General features: G+C 35.3%; 2 protein-coding genes across 3 annotated transcripts; both read left to right on the top strand.

The window, feature by feature from the left end:
- Nucleotides 1–6,837: 6,837 nt before the first annotated feature.
- LOC110872438 (kinesin-like protein KIN-UC) lies at nt 6,838–15,176 on the top strand. The gene is made up of 22 exons (XM_022121236.2): nt 6,838–6,977; nt 7,118–7,343; nt 8,207–8,307; nt 8,397–8,519; nt 8,594–8,779; nt 9,667–9,888; nt 9,990–10,152; nt 10,252–10,401; nt 10,540–10,628; nt 10,950–11,162; nt 11,289–11,423; nt 11,496–11,630; nt 11,930–12,109; nt 12,211–12,390; nt 12,479–12,733; nt 12,816–12,951; nt 13,037–13,129; nt 13,774–13,899; nt 14,073–14,198; nt 14,325–14,468; nt 14,556–14,681; nt 14,825–15,176. The coding sequence occupies exons 1-22, from the start codon at nt 6,915–6,917 to the stop codon at nt 14,968–14,970; spliced, it is 3,318 nt and encodes a 1,105-aa protein (XP_021976928.1). The 5' UTR covers nt 6,838–6,914; the 3' UTR covers nt 14,971–15,176.
- A 3,941-nt stretch (nt 15,177–19,117) lies between these two features.
- On the top strand, nt 19,118–22,737 carry LOC110872437 (protein FLOWERING LOCUS D). 2 transcript variants are annotated; one of them, XM_035976526.1, is made up of 4 exons: nt 19,119–19,445; nt 19,522–21,702; nt 22,047–22,089; nt 22,172–22,737. In XM_035976526.1, the coding sequence occupies exons 2-4, from the start codon at nt 19,740–19,742 to the stop codon at nt 22,545–22,547; spliced, it is 2,382 nt and encodes a 793-aa protein (XP_035832419.1). In that variant the 5' UTR covers nt 19,119–19,445; nt 19,522–19,739; the 3' UTR covers nt 22,548–22,737. The 2 variants fall into 2 exon arrangements, with proteins under 2 accessions (XP_021976927.1, XP_035832419.1); XM_022121235.2 differs by having other exon boundaries at nt 19,118–21,702.
- The last annotated feature ends 3,685 nt before the right edge of the window (nt 22,738–26,422 follow it).

Here is a 26,422-nt window from a genome sequence, read left to right as displayed (position 1 = left end):
AGCATTTTTTTTTTTTTAATATAGACTATATAGATTTAAATATTATCTATGAATATATTAGCACATTTGGTTCATATCCGCACATTTAATTTTTACTTGCACAATATATGCTAATATGTCTCTAAACATATCAACACAAAGCTGTAGGCTAGATCCAAAATATATGTTTAGTTTAATAATAACATGTTTGTTTGATCTTCCATAAAAAAATATAACAAAATACAGAATCTAATAAAAATTATACATCGAATAACACATATATTTCCCAACCTATAAAGTGTGATAGTGAAACCTTAATGGTAAAAACATCCCTAAAAGAATATAAACACAAAATATTTAAATAACACGTAAGTAACCGGAATGTCAAACCTGATCCGTTTCAAAAGAGACATCCGGGTTAGGTTCTTCGTTATCGTTGGCAACTTCCTCCTCGTCATCAGCTTCCTCGAAATCGTTATCATCTTCCTCTAAACCGTTATCATCTTCCTCGATATGTTTAACACGTTCCCCGTACTCGTATTCTTTCTCGTGTTTTACATCCGCATGCAAATAGTAAGATGGGTATTGGTATTGCGGATAGCTTTGAGGTTCATCTGCGTACTCTTGGTTCAAATCGGGCACCCGAAACCCATCATTACAACGAACCACAGATGCAACCTCTTCCTCCCCTCGTTCAACAACGTGATCGATTTTACTTTCGGAGACGTATGACTCGTTCGGATATGACTCGTTTGAATAATCACCAAAAATATAATTGAGGCCCCAAGACGACATTGTGATACGAATGGTTTGATCGGATTGTTTAGTTTGTGAATTTTCGTCATAATACGTTCATCCCCAAAGCTTGGATATATAACAGATTTCTGGTCCCATAGGAACCATATTGCCCAATACACTTCGTATGGAATTAATTCCTCCACCAACCAAAACCCTATGGGAAGCGTATTGCCCTATACGCTTCCTATTGGCTCCCTATGGAAATCGTATTGCTCTATACGCTTCATATTCAAGTCACTTTTGCAGCTTTTCAGTTCTGAACTACCTGCATGTCAGAGCATATTTGTTCATCGTATCAATATGAAGCGTATTGCACTATACGCTTCCTATTGATTTAATTAGTCCACCAACCAAAACCCTATGGGAAGCGTATTGTTGAATACACTTCCTGGTAACTGTAAAGGAATCGTATTGGCCAATACGCCTCCTGTTGAACTCAGTTTTCAAAAGTTGTCGGTGCTTTTCAGGTCTGACTCTCTGCACTACCTGCATGGCAGAGAGCAGGAGGTTTCAGTAAGCGAATAGGAAGCGTATTGGCCTATACGGTTCTTATTGGTTTAGCATTTATTGCTTTTAAACCTATAGGAAGCGTATTGTGCTATACACTTCATATTGAGGGATGTACACTAATTTTTGGGGGTGTCTAGATACCATGACCCTTTATTAAAAGCTTCAGCTACTCTGCCAAACACTTAAATATATCTAAAGAGCTACAGCAACAGCTTTCAGCCACCAGCTAATTTTGCCAAACATCTGCTTCGCTACCTAACCCGGTTGCTGCGGACTCCCTTGAGACCAGCTTGCTACCTTCTCTATGTGGTAATAGAAAATCAATCAAATAATTTTCTTATCTTATTTTTGTTTGCTCTCGTACCTCATAAATAAAGGTCTTGTGCCCATGACCTTTTTACATGTTCAAATAGAATATTAAAACGAAACTAATTTAAAGTGAAAACTGTCAAAATGGAATGAAGCTGATTTTAAGTGTTGGCATGTTGACAATCTATAAAATATTCCGTCTAAAGACTGATATGGTCAATCAAGTTTATCATATATTTATTTTCTACAAAAATCACTTTAAAATGATTTTCTATTCTCACTTTAATATGAAAATAATTTCCTTTATTTTATAACGTGTGGCATATAGCTAGAACGTGTAGGGATTACTCAATCAATTCCATCACTATTGTTTGCTTATATTATATTTCAGGTGTTAATGAAAACATAGTATAAGATTCTACAGGAATTATCAATTATTTATCAAATATTATTAATTTATTTATGTATTAGACAAATAAACATCTACAAAAAAAATAAATTACTTATACAATATATTCTTAAAATCGGATAAAATAGCCAATAATTATACAATGTATCAGTACATTCTTTATCAATTCTCTTCTAAAAAATTAAATTACTAATCAATAAGGATTACTAACAATTCCAATCATTTAAGAATGTTTTATATTATTAATTAATCCACTAGTAAATCCAAGTTTTTAGATATAAATGAAACTATAAATGATAAATTCATGCAATTCCAAATTACCATCACATATCAAAAAACTAATCATCATATATTTGATAAAAATAAAGATTACATGATCCATTATAAAATAAGACAAAAAATTACGATATTTATGTATTTAATTTGTTATAAATACTTATCAAAGTTTTTTCTTCGATTCCTTACCTGTAGATGTTAATGAGAGGGTGGCAAGCCAAACCATGTGGGTGGGAGGTAGACTTTCGCATCACATGCCCTTCCATTATTGTCATAAATAATTCTATAAACAAACAAGTCACCTTTTATAACATTACATTTGAAATAATTTTATTTGGTATAGGTTTTTAAAACTCAAGTATAATGTTTACAGAAATGAAATAGTTTGTTTAAATTATGTAGTTATCATTATTTATAAATTTAGAATCATGTATAACAATAATTGTTATATTTGTTTTCTAATGGACAAATCCGACAAATCACATTAACAAATTATAAAGCTATCATAAAATCTTTTCGTATCACAAGCTTCTAAATCTTACTTCTAGAAAGGTGGAATGTTTTAAAACATTCTTAACTCAAAGATTTGATTTTTGGGTCTCTAAAATCCCTTTGCTACAATTTCATTTGCAAAGGTGGGTCTCAAATTTTGTTGGTGGTCCATATGATAAATTGATAGGGCAAGCATTGACCAATTTAATGGATTAATTTTCGTTCATACGTGGGCCAGTGATGAATAAAGGTGTGTTAAAATTAATTATTTTTAAATTGACTATCTTTAATAATAATAATAATAATAATAATAATAATAATAATAATAATAATAATAATAATAATAATAATAATAAGAACAACAACATGTTATAGTAGGTTTAAAGCTTATCCAAAATATTAATATATCAAAAGATATGTAGTTTAATATATAGAACTAGGATTAAGACCTGGCCGTGTTACGGTGCGGTACATCACAAACATTAAATGGATTGGTCCAAACGTTATATGATGTATTAATCATATGAAAACTCACATTTCAACGTATCCATTTGAACTCAATGTAACCTGTATACGCATTGTGATTGGATCAAACGTAAAGTAAATCAAATTCATATCGAACAATCATAACGTATTATTATATGTGACCCAACTCATACATAGAAAACGTAACGGGTATGAAAGAAAATCTGCACATGTAATCGAAATGGATTAATTAGAGCTTTCGAAAAAAGGGGAGAAAAAGAAACCATAATTTGATTCCACTCGGTTCGAAACAAACTTTACAAAACATACATAAAATAAACACGAAAAATATTATATTTGACCTGAATCATTTTCCAAAAAAGTTTACGTCGAAATGTAGAACAACTTGAATTTATACCAAAACGTACATAAAAATATGCACCTAAAAATGGTTTCTTTAAACGAAAACGTATTATATTTGACCTGACACGTATATAAAAAATTTTACGTCGGAATGTAGAACAAATCATATTTATACCTACCCGTACATAAAATATGCACGTAAAAAATAGTTTTTAAGTAAATGAAGTATAGGGGTAAACCGAAACAAAATATTAGTAAAAAATTTAATAGGTAAAAAACGTTCGTAAAACAGTGCCAAGTAGCACCAATGCCATAATGGCATCGACTCTCAACACCGTAAAAATAAAATAGATAAAATAGGAAAAATTACATTGAACGAAAAACAGATTTAAAATCGTTGAACCACACACACCCATTACAGTGTGTTAATGCGAAGAAAGTAACCAGAAACGTAAAACGTAGAAAATAATAATTTAGTCGATCTAGGACCCGCCCGTTGAAGCGAACTTGTTAAAAGGGAAAAAATGGACACGTTGCGGCGGGTCTTTCAAATATGAAAAAATAGAGCAAAAAACGTTGAACCTCACATGCACGGTACGACGTGTTAACTCGCAAAATTTAGAACGAAACTTAAAACTTGCGAAAGATAAAAAGTATGGGTGACCAAAGTTGTAAATAATAAAGTGTTGTGTTAAATTATAAAAGATGAAAAACTTTGAGTTTTAAGTAAAAAAATTAAAAGGCGTTAAAATACAAAAGTATGAAAATGTTTTGGTTAAAAGTGAAAAAATCAAAGTTTTTTTTGAAAAATTTTTCAAACTTATGGTACAACACATAATACAAGAAAAAGTTGCTAATTTATACTTGAGTAAACTTCCGTTTTGCTCCCTGTGGTTTGATCACTTTAACGGTTTTGCTCCAAATCTTTAAAAATAGCCATTTTGCTCCCTGATGTTTTGGTTTTTTTGTCAGTTTTGCTCCCCGCCTCTAACTCCATCCAAATTATTTGTGTTTCCATTTTGCTCCCCGCAGGGAGCAAACTGGCAACAAAACCAAAATATCAGGGTGTAAAATGACTATTTTTAAAGGTTTGGGATAAAACCATTAAAATGACCAAACCACAGGGAGCAAAACGGAAGTTTACTCTTTATACTTTGTTAATAACAATCAAGTAGTGTGTTATATTTCCATCTATAAAGTTTCTTTCAAAAGTTGAAATTAGATTTAAAAAATCAGTACGAAAACTGATCACTACAAGTCTACAATGTCACGTGTGTGCATTCGATCATTGGTTTTGTGGGGTTGAACTCGTACACAAAAATAAATTTTAAAACAATTATTTACAACTAAATGCAATAAATAGTTATTCAAAAAGGTGTTTGGATTTACCTTTTTAAAAGATATTATGACTATAGTATTCAACATAGGTGTTTGGATTTACCTTTTTAAATGATATTATGACTATACTAATCAACATTCATAATCAAATAATTGGATAATTATATGACCAAAGGTCCAAAGTTAGTGGTAGTTAAATTATTTACCAAATATAGTATAAAATTAGTTTATGTCACAACTTTTCACCTAATTCCCTTTTTTTTAACGACCAACAGAATCAATCCCGAGCACTCTTGGGGCACCCACTGGACCAAACGGAGTACTCCGAGAGTAACCCGAGTCCACCATCAATTCCGGGGAAAACCCGGTAACCCACCCGCCCGTAGGCACGACGGTGAAATTACCGGTAAAACCCGTTTGGCTCAAGGATCGAACCCAAGTTTCCCTGGATCTCCTATCATTGCCCACCAATACCTCACTCTGCACCAAATGGGAGTTGAACTTGCATCTCTCAAAAGATATGCAAACCTTCCACCATTTGATCTAAAGATCATTGGCTCACCTAATTCCCTAAACATAGATATTTTTGATCCTACAGAAAAATATATATGATAATACCGATTATTGAAAATCAGGTTTGCATCATTTCAAAAATCAACTTAAGCACAAGCTATAATTTATATTTGTTCAGAGCTAGGGGGTGTTTGGGTTAGCTTATTTTGGAGCAACTTATGACTTATTGACTTATAAAAGTTAATAAGTTGTTTTTTGGGTGTTTGGGTTAGCTTATTTTAAAGGGTTGTGTGTGTTGAGAAGTCATTTTTGAGAAGTTAGAATTTCTAACTTCTCACTTTTGACTTATATAAGTTAATAAGTCACTTTTGAGAAGGAATCCCAAACACCCACCTAGACGAACTATGTAATGAAATAATGATATTCTATTTCATTTTCATTAACCACCTGATTTTTAATAAAAACAAATTTATTTTTCTTCTATTTAGATAATGAAATTTATCTTTTTACATAGACATATGAAACAAGCTCAGTAGAGTAGACCACCAAGTCAAACTCGACTAAACTCGGGCTCAAATTATTTATTATTTATTTATATACATGCATAATTATGTATATAAATATTAGTAACATTAACGTTCATTTATATCATTATATATTATTTAGTTATCAATCCTTCTTATATTTGTTATACAGTTATGTTATATTATTTGTTCTAGAGTTATGTTTTTTTAGTCCCAATTTCTTTTAATCCTATATATATGTCTGTCTGCTGTTTCTTCTAGACCCGAAGGTTTCTCTAAAAAGTGTTTTTTATCCTCAGGATTCGATTCTCCCTAAACCATAATAACACCGAATGGACTTGTTATGGGTGGAATTTACTAGGCTCGGTCGTCGTTGTTTTATGTTACATTAAATATAAATTACTATATTTATACTCGACTTGTTAGCGTAACTAAACTCATATATAAAACTAGTTCTTAGACTGCTGGGAGTGGGGCGTTGGTTGGGGCGGGGCATAGCGTTGCCCCTTTAGCGTGGGTATTCAGATTGGCGTGCGGCGCGGGGGGGGGGGGGACTTGGCTGGCTACTTTAATTAAAAAAAATTCACATAGTTAGCCACGCCAAGCCAAGCTAAGCCACGCCACACCACACCCCTCATTTTCACCAAAAGCTTGTGGATCGCACACTCAGCACGTGTCGAACAATGTCCCTAACCTAAACCCTCCACTCCCCGCAGCTTAAGTATTCAAGCTCATATTTCTTAATATCCATTAAATTAAAAAAAAAAACTAAATTATAACTGCTATCAGATATTATTCTCTGTACACTGTAAATAATAATTTAAACATGTGAGAGTTATAGCTTCTTGTTTGTACTGATATGATATTTACTGTTGCCAAACAGTTCAAAATTTGATCAATAATAAAATAAAATAATAATAATACAACAACGACGACAAATGTACCCCCAAACAATGCTCGCCGGAGATACACATAACGCCGGCCGGAGTAATAATTTCAACGTAAAATATCTTCTCTCTCCTCTATAACTTTCACAATCACAACTAATTTGTTTATGCTTGTGCACACTGTTATCATCGTGCCGGCCTCTACTTTCTCTCTCTAACATATCTGTGCATGTATATATACTTTCTCTCTCTAGCTTTCAGAACAGAGGACCGAAGACTCAATGGCGTCCGTTGTTAAAATGCCGAGCAATGCCAGCAACAGGTATGAGAAACCGCACGTTAATCCACCTCCGTCGTCTAGAACTGGCGGCACCGGTGGCGCTGTCTCCGTTCGCTCCAAAACGCCGTCGTCTTCTGCTTCCAGACGCTCTGTTACGCCTAATTCTCGCTCGTATACTCGCCAGAACGACGATGATGCAGGTAGTTTCTGTTTATCCGTTTTCAAGTGCGTTCGTACTGATTCGCTTCTGTTTGTGTGAATTGTGATTATTCGTGTGTGTAAGTTAAGGTGTAGAATGGATTTGTGTTTTGTATGAGGTGTAGTTTATGATTTGAATGATTGATGTGTCATATTGATGGAATGATCTCCATGATTGGCTAAATTTCAGCCTGTTTGCTGCCATTGTTTGTTTTGATGAGTTTGTATAGGGTTAAAACTTTTAGTTTTGTGTTAATATATGTGTATATACCTATTTGCTCAAGTTTGAAGGGGGCAAAGGGAGTAGACATTGTACAAGTACATTTGTGATTGATTAGAACTTTTAACAGATGAAATTAAATGGAAATGGGACGATTAAGTTTAGTGGATTGATGTTCTTTGAAGAGTGGAAACTAAAGAGTAATGATTAGTAGTTTTCCTAAAAGGAGAGATGAAGTTTGACTTTTGAGGTCAACTGAACTTGTTTCTAACTTCAAACATGATGTAGTTTCCTGTTTCCATTTCATTTTTATTGTGTGTATTTCTAATTAAGATTAATTCTTTAACAAATGTTGCAAATAGTGAGGTTTTATGCAATCATTACCCATTTAAGTGTATATGCCTCATAAATTAGAACTATGCCTCATTTGCCTGTTTGATGTTAAATCTAAAAGAAAACTGTTAGTCTAAGAGGAACAGAAAACTTCATTATAGAAGTTACCAATCTCTTAAGACATTTTTGATAAGCCGGTATACATGTTATGTTAGTGGCCTACAGTGGTTGACCAAATGAGCTAAGCATGTAACTTTTGATTTATAGATAATATTTTCAGGGTCATAACTCATAACTTTGTCTTTGCCACAGAATCTGGAAGAGTTAGAGTTGCTATTAGACTGAGACCAAAAAACACAGAGGAGATTCTGTCAGATGCTGATTTTTTCGATTGTGTAGAACCTCAACCAGAGGTGAGCACAAGATATAATCTAGATAAATAAACCATTTCCTCCAATTTTCTATAGCAAAGACCATAACTCAGATAAGTTCCCTCATGCAGCTTAAGAAGTTGAAACTAAAGAAAGATAACTGGAGTTCTGAGCCTTACAGATTTGATGAAGTATTTACAGAATCTGCTTCTCAAAAACGAGTCTATGAGGCAGTAGCAAAACCTGTAGTTGAGGTAAGTAATAATCGCTTGACTTTTGCATACTTAATCATGTTTTCTTACACTATATTGCAAATTGATTTCTGCAGGGTGTGTTAAATGGGTATAATGGAACGATTATGGCTTATGGTCAAACAGGAACCGGAAAAACGTTTACGCTTGGTAAGTTGGGCAAGGATGATGCATCTGAGAGAGGAATTATGGTTAGGGCTTTGGAGGACATCATTTCCAGTGCATCTGCAGCATCTGATAGTATTGAAATCTCCTATCTGCAGGTATTAAACGATCTAATAATTTCACTTCATATATATGTTAACACATTAATAAGTAAATCAATGTATTTCCTATGGAATAGCTAACTAATGCAAACTGGATCCCGTCAGTTTCAAAATCAGTTACCCCTTCACATTTCGAATATGAATTATTGAAAGTCCGATTTCCTATAGCTTGTTAGAGTATTACTTGATTTTGACTTTGACTCTTTAGTTATTGCACTAGTTTCTATTATAGACATGCCATAAAGTAGTAATTACTATATAATATCAAATATGGTAGGTCCTTAGGAATAGTGTGGTGGTGTTAACATGCACCGTCACCTGTCACAGTCTTATTGGTCCACGATTTCAATTTTCTTTTTTCCTTTCTTTTTTGCAATCTAATATTTTTCCGGCAATGTTTTCTTTTGTCCAATTTGAGTCGTTTCCGTCGCGTTTGTTGTTATATGATTTTCTCGGTTTTTGGTCGTCGTTTGCTTACTACATGCGCCCGCAACGCGGGTTTTGCGCTCACTTTCTAAAAACTTAAAAAATATCACTTTGACCCACTTGAATTTATAATACGTGTACTTCGATATCAAAAAAGCTTATTCGTAAAAATATTTGGAAAAGGAAAGGATATGGGATTTATGCCGGGTCGACGTATAAGTTCACGTTTGTCTTTACATGCGTTTTACATCACTTGGCGGTATAAATTCGTCTTTTTATATTTTTTTTTTGGTTTTAATCGTCATTTGCTTACTACTTAGCACGGTTTTACCACCCCGCTAAGCGAGGGTTAAATATTAGTTTCAAACAAAGAATATTTAATCAAGATGTCATACTTTATATGTTAGACTACAAATGCTGCTTCAACAAATTGATACACGACCCGATTTTTGTGACAGATTTACATGGAATCTGTTCAAGATTTACTTGCACCAGAAAAGGTCAACATTCCAATTGTTGAGGATCCAAAGAATGGGGAAGTGTTGGTACCTGGTGCAGCCGTGGTCAATATTCAAAATGTTGACCACTTTTTGGAAGTACTGCAAATCGGAGAAGCAAATCGGCATGCAGCAAACACAAAAATGAACACTGAATCTTCTCGTAGCCATGCAATTCTTATGGTACGTGTTAACAACAACCTAGTAACTAATGCTTACCATAATAACATATTACATATGGTATCCACTCACTAACACATAACTATTTTGTTTATATTCAACAGGTATCTCTTAGAAGATCTTTCAATGATAAAGAAGAAAACAACACGTCTTTTCAAGGGAAAGATGATAGAAGTGTGTTAGTTGGTGGCCATGTGATACCAACCGTTCGAAAAAGCAAACTACTTATAGTCGATCTTGCAGGTTCTGAGCGCCTAGACAAATCTGGTATGTTCTACCGTTAATAGTTTAAGCAATTGTTTACTGTGATTGTTTTATTTGGGATAAATGAAGATTAATTGGTTTGTATATACACGCACACTGCAGGAAGTGAAGGTCACTTGGTTGAAGAGACAAAATTTATCAATCTTTCTCTTAGTTCCCTTGGTAAATGTATAAATGCGTTGGCTGAAAATAGCCCTCATATACCCACCAGAGATTCTAAACTAACAAGATTGCTTCGTGACTCATTCGGAGGTAACTAGGTCATATTCTGCTTTTTACTTACTCAAATATATTAAATTGTGAAAGTAGCAGTCATGTTCACATTGTTGTATATATCTTTTTTTTTTCTTTTGTATCTACTTCTTGCTGCAAATTCATTAAACTGGACAGGCTCTGCAAGGACCTCTCTGATAGTAACAATTGGTCCATCTTCTCGACATTATACGGAAACTGCAAGCACCATAATGTTTGGGCAACGAGTAAGTTTTATTTCCATGTGGTATTATTATAGTTACTAATGAATTGGTCGATTTGAGTTATGTTTTATCTCAAACGAGTCAAATGAATAAAAAAATTGGCAATAAAGGAACATGTCAAATGAATCGAACTGGTCAAATGGGTTGAAAGCCAACCAACGTCTTATTTTATTGCATACAACCTCCTAATGTTCTATTCAAAGATTTGGATTATTATGGTGAAATTATTGATTTTGGAATTCTACTTAACACATTAATTAGGTATAATAATGAACAAAAAGTGTTTGCTTTATTTCTTTTTCTAAATACTTGCTGCTTGAGCAGGCAATGAAAGTAGTAAATTTTGTAAAAATGAAAGAAGAACTTGATTACGAGAGCTTGTGTCGGAAACTTGAGAATCAAATCGATATACTCACAAAGGAGGTAGATAGGCAACAAAAATCTAAAGCAGATAACACATTAAGACTGGAGAACAATCTTAGAGAATGTCAAAATAGCTTTGAGGAAGCCAAAAGGTCTTTAACCGCAAGGTGTGAGGTACATTTCTTCATTTCTGGTTTATCATATTAATGCTATTACATATTTACATTAATCTCCCTCTAAAAGTCACTGTTGAGTGTTGACATTCTTTGACATTTATGTCTGTTTTACATTTTGACTCAGTTGCTAGAGAGGGATAAATCTCAACTGGAAATAAAATTGAAAGATATGATAAAGGAGTTGAACTCCCAGAAAGATCATAATGATCTTGTTTGCAAAGAGGTTGAACGTCTAGAAAGAAGCTCAAAGTATTGTGAGGTAATCGAAATACGAGGTTGCAATTTTGACTTTTATTCTATAAGAAATTTTAAGTTTGACCTTGACTTGCAGTCACTAGAAAAGGAGAAGTCCAAACTGGAATTTGAATTGAAAGACGTGTTGGAAAAGTTAGAATTTCAGAAAAATCAGAACAATTTATTGCATGATGAGATTGCACGTCTGGAACTCGGTCTAGAACATAACAAGGTGTTTGGAATAGCAATTTTATTATCTCTATATTAATAAAAAGAGTAAAATGTCGTCCCTAAAGTTTGGCCAGTTTCGCGACTTTCATCCAAAGGTTTGTTTTTCCGCATTTGGATCCAAAAGGTTTGAAATCTTGCCATTTTCATCCGGTTCGTTAACTCCATCCATTTTTCTCCGTTAAGTCATAGGTATTTCTTTTGGACGAAAGTTGCAAAACTGGCCAAACCTCAGGGACGAAAATGGCATTTTACTCTAATAAAAATGATAAATGCTTATACTCTTTTCTTGGATGCTAGTAGCAATACGAGGTTGAAACATCTACATACAAAAAAGTACTTGCAGACACAACACAGATGTACGAGAAGAAAATAGCCGAGTTAATGTCAAATTTAGAAGAGGAACGAGAACACTCAAACAGTGTAGAAAAACAGTTAAAATCAATGGAAAATCTACTAAGTGAACGTCAAAAGTCAATGGAGGTTTATACTTTATAATTCATTTCATTCATTGTAAAAGAATATCTTCAATGTGCTTTTATCGTAAGTCATAACTCATAACCCTTTGTTTTAATCTTTAATAGCAATATCAAACTGAATGTGCGGCATATCAGAAGGCACTTGCAGAAACCACACAGATGTATGAGCAAAAAAATAACGAGTTGGTAGTACAACTGGAGGATGAACACACCAGGTGTGTTGGTTTAGAAGAACAGGTGAAATTACTAAAAAGGGCTTCTTCTGATCATCAAAGTTCACTACAAGTAAGTTGTCGGTGCACACGAATAACAAATAACTAACTAGCTTCACGTTTTTGTGACTGTTTTTAATGTAAACTTCATCTGCTTGCAGATTGAAGGAAAAAAGGAGATCGATGATCTAAAAATGAAATTACAAGAAATGACTCAGCTGCATGAAACCAATCTAGATGAACTTAAATTGGTAAAAACAGAACATTATAAATTATCATCAGAGAAGGCTAGATTGGGTGATGAACTACAAGCTGTAAGAGATGCTCTTTCACTTGAAGAAAAACGAAGGAAGACGGTTGAAAAGGAGCTAAGCAGTATAAAAAACGCTGTACCCGAAAGCGAGGACGATTTTGAGGTATAGTATACAATTCAGTTTTTTCATAGTTGCTATATTTTTGTGTCGAATATTTTGAACTTCATGTTGTAAGTTTTTATAGGATAAGAGACCGTCCATGAAAGAAAACATTGCAAGAGGATCAAACACTGGCGCCCCGTTAGGACTACATAATTCAAATAAATCAAGGGAGATGAACTCGTTTCAAAGAACCACTATAGCTAAAATATGCGAAGAAGGCAAGTTTGTTAAGATTGTGGATTTAAAGATTCCGTTAACCATATAATTCTCTATATTGAAGCTTAAATCTTTTGTTGTATACAGTTGGCCTACAGAAGATATTGACACTATTGCAATCTACTGATTTAGACGTCCAAACGCATGCTGTCAAAGTGGTGGCAAACCTTGCTGCTGAAGGTACACAGTTATACTTGTACCAATCACACATTTGTAATCGAGTAAATGCCATTTTCGTCCCTGAGGTTTAGCCAGTTTTGCGACTTTAAGTCCAAATGTTTGTATTTACGCATCTGGATCCAAAAATTTTGAAATCTTGCCATTTTCATCCGGCTAGTTAACTCCATCCATTTTTCTCTGTTAAGTCAGGGGTATTTCCGTCTTTCTTTGTTAACTTAAAGGGCAATTCGGCCTTTTCACTTTATGTACAAGCATTTAGCATAATGTACAAATATTCAGAAGACGAATTACCCTTTAAGTTAACAAAAAAGATGAAAATACGCTTGACCTAACGGAGAAAAATGAACGGAGTTAATGAGCTGGATGAAAATGGCAAGATTTCAAACCTTTTGGATCTAGATGCGGAACAAACCTTTGGACGAAAGTTGCAAAACTGGCCAAACCTCAGGGACGAAAATGGCATTTTACTCTTTGTAGATTAAATTTTAGTTGTCATGAAAAAATTTTACAGATATAATTTTACAGATATTAATCAAGAAAAAATTGTACAGATGTTTTATTATGTATTCCTCAGGGACGAAAATGGCATGTTATAAACGATGTTTTATTATGTATTCCTCTTTTAATCATATATAATTTTACAGATATTAATCAAGAAAAAATTGTACAAGAAGGGGGTCTAGATGCACTGCTCATCCTATTGAGAACTTCTCAAAATACGACACTACTTAGGGTTGCTTCCGGAGCCATTGCAAATCTTGCAATGAATGGTATTCCCTAAATCCATGTTTTCTGTATTTGTATTTTTGTACAATAGTTGTTAATTTGGATTTAATCCATCAACATGTACAAATTTGCCAAAAAGATGATATAAAATCATAGTTCATATTATGCATGTTACATGCTAATTAGTTTATAACTGAAAAAAATATTTTTGTTGTAGAACCGAACCAAGCCTTGATTATGGGTAAAGGAGGTGCTGCTTTACTAGCACATACAGCTTCAAAAACAGACGATCCTCAAACTCTCAGAATGGTAGCCGGAGCCATTGCAAATTTATGTGGAAATGGTAAGCTTTAGGTCGAACGGGCCAACCCATTTACCTTTTAGCTCTTCTGAGATAAATTACATCTCAAATCGCCACCTCTATTTAATACTAATAAAAATAGTATTTTCTTAATATTTGCAATATCAGAGAAGCTGCACTTGCTGCTGATTGAACAAGGAGGCATTAGAGCACTCTTGGGCATGGTTAGATCCGGAAATAACGATGTCATCGCTCAGGTTGCCAGGGGAGTCGCAAATTTCGCTAAATGCGAATCTCGTGCAATAACTCAAGGTTTTTTATAATTTTATAATTTTTTTTTCTTTTTGTCATTAATTATTATACAGTAAAAGCAAACTCAGATGGCTTTAAATTGTTTAGGACACAAGAAAGGTCGTTCTCTTCTAATGGATGGCGTTTTTACATGGTTGCTTGCAAACTCGAATACTACCTCAATATCAACCCGACGTCACATTGAACTTGCTCTTTGTCATTTAGCACAAAATGGTACATATATTCCTTTTATATGATTTTTTTTCCTTTTATTAGATCAAATAAATTATAAATATGACCCTTAAAAAAAAACATAGATGTTTATATAAGCTAAAGTATATAGTCTAATGTGTTTTAACTTTGCTACTAATATTCAGAGGACAATACTAAGGATTTCATGACTAATGGAGGAGTTACACAACTTTTAAAAATCTCGGTTGAATCCAGCAGAGAAGATATTCGTGACTTGGCGAAGAAGATACTGAGATTGAATCGGTCTTTTAAAGCAGTGGTGCAACAATGATCTGTAATGATGTTATTAACTCTGTAAAATCTGTATGTTGATGTATAGATCAAATCTTTAGCAAACTTAGCATTACTTGTTGTACAAGTAATGTAGCATTCCGAGTCAATTTGTTAGTTTGACCGGAGTAAATACGGACAATTTAAAGTAGAAATCGGAAAAGAAAACAAAAACTGATGGTTTGATCTTTAAGCCGTTTGGGAAAATACGTTTACTTATAAGCTATGAAAATGTAAATGATCTACCTTTTTTTTACTTATAAGATACACAAATTATAGTGGGATCCCTACACTAAGGTGGTGTTTGTTTTTTAGAAAAAGTACTTCACAACCTCTTTTGTCTTCTTCACGCAGACCACGCGCAGACGTAGAGGTCTACAGCCCGTTTGTTTTTTGGAAGAGGTTTCATTAAAAAACCTCTTCCCCACCACTTCCTCGTGCAGACGAGGCCCAACATCTTCATTCCTCTTCTCCAATCTTCCCTCTTTCAAAACACTGAACCCTAGCACCCATCTCCTCCTCCAACGCACTTCACCTCCTCCGCCACCCCTTCCACCTCCGCCGCCCTGCACCTCCGCCACCCCCTCCACCTTCGTCGCCCTCCTTCTCCAGTCGACACCCACTTCCGTCGCCCTCCTCCTCCAGCCGACACCCACCTCCGTCGCCCTCCACTCCAGCCGACAGCCACCTCCGCCGCCCCTCCGCCCCTCCATTCCTCTGCCACCCGACATCTCCGTCACTTCCTTCAGCCGACTGCACCAACATCCCGCGGCTCTTCTTCACAGGTAATCCAAATCGCTTCTAACAATATTTGCTAGCCATAGCTACCAGTCAACTGTAATTCTGCATTTACAACGATTTAGGTCAAAATTATCCCATTCATATTCCAGTTTGTCGTTATTTTTAGCTTGTAAATTGTTCATTAGAAGCTTTCATATGAATTGTAGCAGTAGCTATCCATTTGGATAATATAATTTACGTTTTGTTCATGATTCATTTTGCATATCTAATTGTTGATTGCATTGTGTTTTATAAACTATAAAATGTTTCTAATTTTCTGCTTAATTACTGATTGATTATTCAACTAATAATTAAAAAAAATTAGGTTTAAGATTGGGCTAATCTATCATTCATGATTGTTTTTAGGTGATAAATTTATGTTTTTGTGGTCATTTTTAGGTCAAAAACGGTGGTGCTTTTCCTAAACAAGAGAAGCAAGCCGTTGCAGCTGCTCCGGTTGAGAAGCCGCCGAAGTTTTATCCGGCTGATGATGTGAAGAAACCGCTTGTCAACAAACGCAAAGCTAGACCCACCAAGCTCAGGTGCATAAATATTATTAGTGCATATGGTGTGTGAATGTATATGATTATATCTGTATTTTATGTTTATGTTGAATTGGTTTGTTTATGTATGTGTTCATTGATGCATTCTATTATTTATGTTTGAATGTTAAGAAACTGTTTTAAGTTAAATAAAATCAGTTTATTTATATTTCAGTTTATTTCAGCAGTTTGCAGAAGTTAAAAAACAAACAGTTCTTCTTCTTGCAGACTGCAGAGGTTTGGTCCACCTCTTCAGCTGCAGATGTTTGCAGATGTGGTCCGCAGACTGCAGACGTTTTACCTCTGAAAAAACAAACAGCACCTAAGTGTACAATCAATAAGTTGAAATTAAATATAAAGCCATAATTGGTATGTTGGTGTTGTCCTGTTCTACATGATGTAACATCTCAAATTCAAGATAGAATAGGACAAGTCCATAAATTATAACAGAGTTAACAGGTTTAAAAAACTACGCGCGAATGATTTTGTAACATAAGTACTAAATGAAGAACGAACAAGTTGACTCTCATGCCATATATGATTAAGCAATGCTAGTTATGTTTGAAACAAAGATAAATGTCAGAAAAACAAAAGTTTAGGATGTTAAAGTCGCTTGCTACATGTAAAGGATGTAGGTTTTAGAATTCGTATTGGTGATATGTGTTGATCAGTTCTGTTTAAACATAATGGAAAAAATGAATAACATACCTGTTATAGCAGACAGGCCAGCAGAGCCATTGAGTTCGACATTCTTGTCAGGATGATCTGGTTCCTCCTTAGGGTGTATGCTTATGATGGTGATGAACCGAAACAAGGGAGGTTTCGATTAGGGAGACAGAGCCGATAATGATGTTATGATTATTAGGTTTGTGTAATTGTTTAACTGTGTAACCCTTTATCTCTCTAATAATCTCCTTATATATACACCCAAGAGAAAACCTAATTGGTTAATAAGGGTAATATGGTCCATCAACAATTACCAACTAATTATTAATAGGTTATTAATCTATTTTGATCTATATAATATAAATGATTATAATAGCTACAAGATTAAATATTACAACAATAATATATTTAATCTTACAATAGGTCTACTATCTGAATCATGTTGAGATCGTTTTAAGATTGAAGTATTTTGTTGGTACTCATGAGTATAAAATCAGATAATTGAAAGAGAATGACAATAATGAATATGCAGAATCTGTTATGAAAATATATACCAGAATAAGACCAAAGATCATCCTTTATATAAGGAATAAACTGTCACATCGTTTCAATTGGTGGTTAAAGATTATGATTGACAATTGGCAACTACATCTGTGAGAAAACCATTATTACAAACTCTATGTTAGTGCATATGTCTGTTGACTTCGTCTTGTATCGAGTTATGTAATAGAATAGATAGACCAGGACGCGTTGTACGAAAGAAACGGGAAACAGGTCTGAACAAGCCACCTCGCACGAGGTGACCAGTTCGTGCGACATGGCCAGGTCGTGCGAACTGGACCAGTTCGTGTGGGACTGGTTCATGCGATCTGGAGTTCCTATATATAGGTGAGTCCTGGATTTCATTTGTAACTTTTGGATTCCAGTAGCGAAGCTTTGCTGAAGTGTCGCCAGCTCTTGTAACTTTGTCAAATCAATACAATCGACATTTAATCTACTTCTAAGTGTAAATCTAGCTGCAATGAAGATCAAATCAATGAATTCCGACTTTGATTTGGTCTAGAACTCTTCTGATCGACTCGTTTGATCGAATCCTACACTCTACAACAATAACTTACTACTCATGATTAAGTACCCACTTATGACGAGTTACCACAAATGGCCAGCTACTACTAATGACCATTAATCAAATTAACACTGATCAACGAGACCACCGCCAGGGTCTTTACTCCTTGAGCTACGTTTTTGTTGGTGCATGAAATAAGAATAGGCATCAATAAGCATATGTTTACACCTCCTAACTCGTATATTTATTCTTGCACCTCTTTGGTATCTTAAATCCCAATGACTAAAATCACCAACATGAAACCACAATCCACAAGACGCGTAACATGAACAAAAAGATGTTTTGGCCATGACTTTTTTACCACTAAAGTTTAAAGATCACTAAAGTTTTATGTTTTGGTCACAACTTTTTATTCACTAAAGTTTGTTAATTTGCAAAGAGGGCTTTGCTCTTTGTCAAAATCATTTATGTTTTTTTTTTTGTTAACTTATTATTTTTGTTTCTTTTAGTTCCCAAAACATTGACATCTTTTGCGCGTACAACAACGTTCAAGTTTCGTTTCTCTTATACGAAATTATGTCTTTTGACATTTCAATGTTATTTTTTTTCATTGTTATACTCTCTCTCTTTCCGTTGCTATATTAAGTATTGGTACCGTAATGACGCAAACCAATACCCACCAAATTGTTATTTTTTCACGGTTTTACACTATCTCTTTCTTTTATTTTTGTTAACTTTCAATTTCACCCCTTATAATATAAATAATATCCCTATAACCCATTAAATTTTTTAATGATATGATTATCTCTAATAACTTACATTCATTTACTAAAAAAAACTATGGTGAGTCGTACTGATACTAACATCAATATGGGTATCAGTATTGCTAGACCCTATAGGAGTATTTGTTGTTGTGCTTTTCAATCGATGTAAAACACTTATCCTGACTTTAATTTTTGATTTCTCCTTCGATTGCTATACTAAGTACCGATATCATACCGTCAAAATCCGTCACGTAACGAAACGAATCAAATCGATATCAACCGGATTCTATCACTGAAATCCCACTAGTTAAAGTATGAAGTTTAAAAAAATTTCAATTTTCTTTTGTTTTGGTGCATCATCATCATCATCATCCATGGCGCCTGGACTGGTATAGTTTCTCCTCCATAACCAAACACAAATCTTCCATCTTTCTTCAACCTTCAAACCATGAATCCCCCAAACGATAACCAACAACAACAAATCCTCCCTAACATCCACAACCCCTTACAATTCACCATCGTTCTCCCCCACTCCGACACCACCACAAACCCTAACCCTAACCCTAATTCCCCCCCTTCAAACCCTAGCAATGTCAACCACTTACTCTCCCTCGGCATCCCCCGTAAACAACGTCGCGGCAGACCCTCTTCTACTCAGGTATACAATCTCCCCAATTCATTCAACAATTTTCAAAAAAACCCTAACGCTAGATCTAACCAATCTGCACCCTTAGATGTATCCGATGAGATTATAGTAATCAATAAAGAAGCAACTTCAGAAGCGTTAATCGCTTTAACTGCTGGTTTCCCAGCTGATGTTCTTACAGAAGAAGAAATTGATGCAGGGGTTGTTTCAGTTGTTGGTGGGATTGAACAGGTGAATTATATACTAATTAGGAATCATATTATTACTAAATGGCGGGAAAATGTGTTGAATTGGGTTACTAAAGAGATGTTTCTTGATGTTGTGCCTTCACATTGTGTTAAGTTGTTGGATTCTGCCTATAAGTATTTGGTTTCGCACGGGTATATTAATTTCGGTGTTGCCCCGAATGTTAAAGATAGGATTTTTAGTGAAGGGGGTGGGAAGTTGAGTGTGGTTGTGGTTGGGGCGGGGTTGTCGGGTTTGGCGGCTGCGCGGCAGTTGATGTCGTTTGGGTATAAGGTTACGGTTTTGGAAGGGAGGAAACGGCCGGGTGGTCGGGTTTATACGAAGAAAATGGAAGGGGGAAATCGGGTTGCGGCTGCGGATTTGGGTGGGAGTGTGTTGACGGGTACGCATGGGAACCCGCTTGGGATTTTGGCGCGGCAGCTTTCGTATCCGTTGCATAAGATACGGGACAAGTGCCCGCTTTATCGGTTGGATGGGAAGTTGGTTGATGCAGGGGTTGATGCGAAAGTCGAGGTTGCGTTTAACCAGTTGTTGGATAAGGCGAGTCAGTTGAGACAGTTGATGGGTGAAGTTTCGCAGGATGTTTCTCTCGGTGCGGCTTTAGAGACTTTTTGGCAGGTAGATGGTTCACCAGCGAATCCGGAGGAAATGAGTTTGTTTAACTGGCATCTTGCGAATCTTGAGTATGCTAACGCGGGTTTACTCTCGAGACTTTCGTTAGCGTTTTGGGATCAAGATGACCCGTATGATATGGGTGGTGACCATTGTTTTCTGCAAGGTGGCAATGGACGGTTGGTTCAGGCTTTAGCCGAAAATGTTTCGATTCAATACGAGAAAACGGTTAATGCAATTCGTTATGGTAGCGATGGGGTGCAGGTGGTGGTTAACGGTGGTCAGGTTTTCGAAGGTGACGTTGCTTTATGCACGGTCCCACTAGGGGTTTTAAAGAGCGGTTCGATTAAATTCACTCCCGAGTTACCTCAACGAAAGCTTGACGGAATTAAACGGTTAGGGTTCGGGTTGCTAAATAAAGTCGCTATGCTTTTTCCGCATTTGTTTTGGGGGACCGATCTCGATATGTTCGGGCATTTATCGGAAGATCCTAGCCGTCGGGGTGAGTTCTTTTTGTTTTACAGCTACGCAACCGTAGCCGGTGGTCCGGTTCTTATGGCGTTAGTGGCAGGAGAAGCTGCGCATTCTTTCGAAAGCATGCCACCCACTGATGCGGTTACACGCATTCTTCAAATTCTTCGCGGTATATACGAACCTCAAGGGATCGAGGTCCCTGAGCCAATACAAACCGTGTGCACACGATGGGGATCTGATCCCTTCAGTTTAGGCTCATACTCAAACGTAGCGGTGGGCTCATCAGGGGACGATTACGATATTTTAGCAGAAAGCGTAGGAGACGGAAGACTGTTCTTTGCAGGTGAAGCCACCACACGGCGGTATCCCGCTACCATGCACGGAGCTTTTCTTAGCGGCTTACGGGAAGCCGCCAACATTGCTCATTATGCCACTAATCGGGCCTCACAGGCCAAAGTCGAAAAAAAATCATCGAAAAACTCACACTCTTGCGCCACACTTCTCGCTGATTTGTTCCGAGAGCCTGATTTGGAGTTTGGAAGTTTTTCGGTTATTTACACTAAGAAAAACGCGGATGATAAATCAATGGCGGTTTTACGCGTTGTGTTTAGTGGACCTGTAAAGAAGGCTCAAGAAGGTTCTGGTTCCAGACCGGATCAACAACATTCTAATAACTTGTTGTTTCAACAGCTTCAGTCTCATTTTAATCAACAACAGGAACTCCACGTGTACACGTTGTTATCGAGAGAACAAGTGTTTGAATTACGAGAAGTCAAAGGAGGTGATGAAATGAGGTTGAATTATCTTTGTGAAAAACTTGGAGTAAAACTGGTTGGAAGAAAAGGACTGGGACCCGCTGCTGATGACGTCATTTCTTCGATCAAGGCCGAGAGAAGCAAGCGCAAGCCTGCGTTGACTTCATCGACTCCTAAATCTGGTGAGCTCTCAGACTTATTTATACAACTTTTTACATATTTTGTTAACACACAAACACATATAACTTTAACTAAACTTCACCAGGTCAAAAGAGTAATTTTATGTACTTGTCAAAACGTGGGACGACTTGAAACATTTTATTTTCAAACATTTAAAAAGGGTATAATTTAATTATTACAAAAATAATTTTACTTCAAGGATAATGCAGTCTTGAATGAAATGCTTCATAAGATACACATTGAATGACTTTTGACCCGTTCGACCAGTTTGTGTTTGGCCCAGTAACATCTCCCTTGTAAGGCTCGAGACTAACAAGTTTTTTTGCGCTTGTTTTCTTGGAAAAAGGAACATTGAAGCCAAAATCAGTCATGAAGCAAAAGTTGGTTAGGTATGCTTTATCCATCTGTAAATTTTTTTACTTACCATATTATATGCAATTTTTAATAAATCGTAATGAATTTCGTTTTCAGAAAGGCTAAGATATTGCGCAGCAACAATAGTCCGTTTTCTTCTGTTAATAAAGAAATGGTAGTTAAAGCAGATGGCAGTAACGAATCGTCAAGTACCCCTCAGTTGAACCACAATGTAGAAGTGAAAGTCGGTAGCAGTAGTTTCGCCTTTAATGGGTCTCCAGGTGGCGGTGGACCGGTCAAATTAGTGGTCAATGGCGGCAATGACTCTGTGCCAAGTGTAAGTATGGGTCCTGGTTTAATAACCGACGCTAACTGCTCACCAAGTTTGAGTGTAGGTTCTGGAGTCATTAGTGATAATATGCAAGGGGTCAGTGCACATGATGGTGATCTGGTGCCTACTTCAAATGCTAAATTGGATGGTGAAATGCAATAGGAAAAAATGACTTGTTGCATATAGAGGTGCCATAATATCGGATGATGCCGTTTTCTGACGAGTTCAGATTTTTTTAAAATTTGTTTTTATTGTAAAGTGTAAAGATGTAAGCCTAGAGTTTTAGATAAACACGTCTGTTTTCATTTACTCTGTAAGCCTAGCGAAGTTCGGGTTTGAGCTTGGGTCGTCACTCGAAGTGTTGAGCTAAGAGCACACCTAAAAATATACACGAACACGTGTATGTTAAAAGTTAGAAAAATGAGGGTAAGATGTAGACATTCTGATCTCTACTCTGTAGGAATAGTGAAATTGTTTCCAGGGAGACCTCCGGCTTGAAACCACGCCATGTCTCCTCCTTCACTTGTTTGAGACATTGAAAAAAAACAAAGAAAATGTGATGTATATGAAAATGACCATAGTGCTCCAAATGCTTTCGATGGACACATTTTATTTATATTAAATTAACTTTGTTTTATGTATTTAAACTAGCAGTTATACCCATGCTACGTGGTGGGATAACACCATTTTTTTAGTGGTGCGTCGTAGTAGGATAACACCGATTTTTTAGGGCAAATCAATCAACAATGAGTTACTCTAAAATCAATCATAAAGTTTTCCCAAATCAATCACAATGTTCTCACGGCAAAACATAATTCTAAAGGAATTTAGTTAACACAATGCTTGAGAAATGGGTATTATAGCCCCGCCCATTTGGCGGCTATATATATTTTAACTGTCATAACTACCTAATGAGTAATGACGTCGTTTAATACATTGGTTTGACCTAGTAATTTGACTTGGATACAAACATAAATAATAACATTGTTGGAAATTTAACTAGTGTAAATGGATGTTAATTATTTACTAGACTTTTTATATGGGAGATAAATTATTAACTAGAGTTTTTTATGTCAATTAATTAGTTTTTATTAGAGTTTATGTTTCTAACAAAATCTTTAATTAAGTGAGACTTTTCTCCATCCCATGTCTCTTGTATTAAAAGTAGGCTATATGCCTAACTTGATGAGGCTAGAAAAAAAAATACAAGAAAAGGGATACAAGAAAAATACATGAATACATGGGGAGTTCTTGAAAAAAAAAAAGAAATATTTGATGACCCATGTTCTAACACTATAATTTTATCCGGTGTAATCTCGGGTGCGTGAACGTTTCCAGCAGTACAGACTGCTTTGGCTATGTAAGCAATGAGTGTTTTATTTTTTGGAGCGTCGTTTGTGTTTTAGTTTTGTTAAAATTGTTGATAGAGTGTTTTAGTTTTGAAGCGTTGTTTGTGTTTTAGTTTCGTTAAAATTGTTGATGAGTGTTTTAGTTATGTATTAGCTTCTGGATTGTATACTGATAACTGATTTGGTGAGTGTTTGAAATTTTTTACAGTTATTTAGTTTCTCAATTAGTTTCTGGATTGTATTCTTATTTCCAGTGGCAGAATCAGAACAAAACTTTAGGGGTATCCTAAAAAACTTTTACCTAGACTCATCCCAGAGAATTCGAGGGCCGCTATGCGGCTAGTAAAAATGGACTCTTAAAAATTTCTTTTACCTAGGGTCATCCTTGATAATTCGAGAGCCCTTAGGTGCTTTGTGCGGCTTGTGTGCGCGTGTATGTATATATACATATATATAATTATTAGGTTACAAACCCGTGTATTACACGTGTTGAATTAAAAAAATATATTAAACAATAGTCTTATATGACTTTTCAGTATAAGAAAAATCCTAGACTTTAGAATAAATCATATCTAAGATCATTATCTTTAATTTTATGTAACTGAAGTTTAAAAACTTTCTTATGTGTATATCTGCATAATCATACTCATAAAACATTCATATTTTCTTCATGTTTATATAAAAATCTTTACATTTAACCAAAAATACAATATATTAAACCATATATTTAAAAAGAACTATTTTAATATATTTAATTTCATGTATTGTTTTCACTCTAAACTTTTTTGTTTAGTTAAAAAAAACTACCAAGTACTATAGATAACTAAAATATTGAATAACTCTTTTTTCTTAAATTTATCATGTTAGAAATCGAATGAATTTGGTATTATACATACACGAGGGAGGTAATAGTGTTGGGATTGAACCCTACCAGAGGAACAGATAATGAAAGCCAAAACCGGATCACAACTGTGGACTCAAAATAAGCAGCTGTTTACACTTGGCTTTCCCCTTGACAGTGGTAATCTAACAGCTGAAAGATCTTAAGTACTGCTCACTATAACAACTGATGAACCAAACACTGATGAAACTCTAAAGACTGCTGAAGACAAACACTGTTGCTCTATCTACTGTTGTTTCCTAAGTACTGCTGAAGACACAAGCACTGCCCATTCAAGGACTGATCACCTTTGAAGAAAGCACTGATGCTCAACATCAGTGCTCAGGCTACAACAGCGGAACGTGAAACAGTAGTTATCTCTTGTTTTGTATTGTACTTATAATCAGTTGTTACACATCAGTAGTTTGTATAGAACAGTGTTTATAGGTTGTTAGGTTGTTAGATGTCACTATCATGGTGACGTCAGCTTAGATGCCTCAGTGGTTTGGTTTGCCTATAAATGGAACAGTACCCTATACTGTTACATTTGATTGACTGAGTGGATTCTTCTTCTCCAGTCCAATCCTTTCATCTTGTGCAACCAACCTTGGGGTATCAGGCTGAGGGGGAGCTTAGTATTGTAAGCATGCTTGCAATCATTTGCTTTGTAATTCAATCATTCGACTTAATGTGAAGCAATTGTTTATCATACTATTCTCTTCTTTGGATTGTGTTTACAAAGTTTGTATTCATTTCCGCTGCACTTTTCACTGTTTCATATTCTCTGAATGTTCAATTTGTACAAACAAACACAATCATGAGAGCCTCAGATCTTAACAATTGGTATCAGAGCTCGGACAGTCAAATTCGATCTAACAATCAATTTGACATAACAGTTCAGCTCAAAATTCATTGATACTAAGGTTGATTGTATGTAGTTGAAAAACAGAGCAAAGAGAAATCATGTTCAAAATGATGAATCAGATACTCTGTAAAACAACCAAGATGTCATAAGATTCACAAATCTCAAACAACTAGTGATGTCATGCACAAATCACTCATAGTCTCCAGATCTGGAAACTTGTCTGGTAACTATGATATGATTATCTTCATTCAAAATTGATTTCAACTGTTGTTATGGAATTTGTGATGATTTCATCATGTTTTATGCTAAAGTATGAACCTCAGATTAACAAAACCTATGTTCATAATAAACATTAGTGTTTTGCTAACTTAGAAAGAGGGAAATAAAACTTTAGTCATGAAATCTTATGTGTTAAAAGGCAGGTTGAGAATCCTCAAAAGGACCAAATCAACACTGTCAAAACACATTAAGAAAATCTGGGGTCAAATCAGTCCAAATCATACGTAATGTGAGAATTGGTAATAAAACATGTACAAATGTGGTCCGATCTCTCAAAACATTGCTGAAAATGATTTTGGATTGAGTATTCTTTCATTATAAACCTCCCAGTAAGTATTTTATTACTTATGAATGGGAAGGGTAAAAAGGGAAGAAGAAAATGAACAAAACTCAAAAGTGTGCTTATCTCAAAACTTTTGAAGCCAAAAGAAAAAGAGTATAAACATAAAACACTTATGAGTCCAAAGTTGGGTAAACAATGGTCATCATGCAACTGTGTGCATTCATCAATACAAGAATTGTTCAGGTAACAATGGCATCTCCAGTGATTGACCTTAAAAGAAGAATTTACAATCAATTGACAAGAAAATGATCCTAAACAGTGGTCAAAATAACTTGAGAATGATATGATCATGAGCTTATTTGGAAAGTTACCAGATCCTTT

This window comes from Helianthus annuus, chromosome 8 (genome assembly GCF_002127325.2).
Source record: "Helianthus annuus cultivar XRQ/B chromosome 8, HanXRQr2.0-SUNRISE, whole genome shotgun sequence".
Lineage (NCBI taxonomy): Eukaryota > Viridiplantae > Streptophyta > Magnoliopsida > Asterales > Asteraceae > Helianthus > Helianthus annuus.
Note: the sequence above shows the minus strand (reverse complement) of the source record. Positions and strands in the feature narration are given on the sequence as shown.

Bases quoted from the DNA above. Each gene is read 5' to 3' on its own strand.
- LOC110872438 (XM_022121236.2), top strand. From the start codon at position 6,915: ATGTACCCCCAAACAATGCTCGCCGGAGATACACATAACGCCGGCCGG. The intron at 11,631-11,929 runs GTGTTTGGAATA...GGATGCTAGTAG, and splicing joins TCGGTCTAGAACATAACAAG to CAATACGAGGTTGAAACATC. The intron at 12,391-12,478 runs GTAAGTTGTCGG...ATCTGCTTGCAG, and splicing joins ATCATCAAAGTTCACTACAA to ATTGAAGGAAAAAAGGAGAT.
- LOC110872437 (XM_022121235.2), top strand. From the start codon at position 19,236: ATGAATCCCCCAAACGATAACCAACAACAACAAATCCTCCCTAACATC. The intron at 21,703-22,046 runs GTGAGCTCTCAG...TCTTGGAAAAAG, and splicing joins TTCATCGACTCCTAAATCTG to GAACATTGAAGCCAAAATCA. The intron at 22,090-22,171 runs GTATGCTTTATC...TTTCGTTTTCAG, and splicing joins ATGAAGCAAAAGTTGGTTAG to AAAGGCTAAGATATTGCGCA.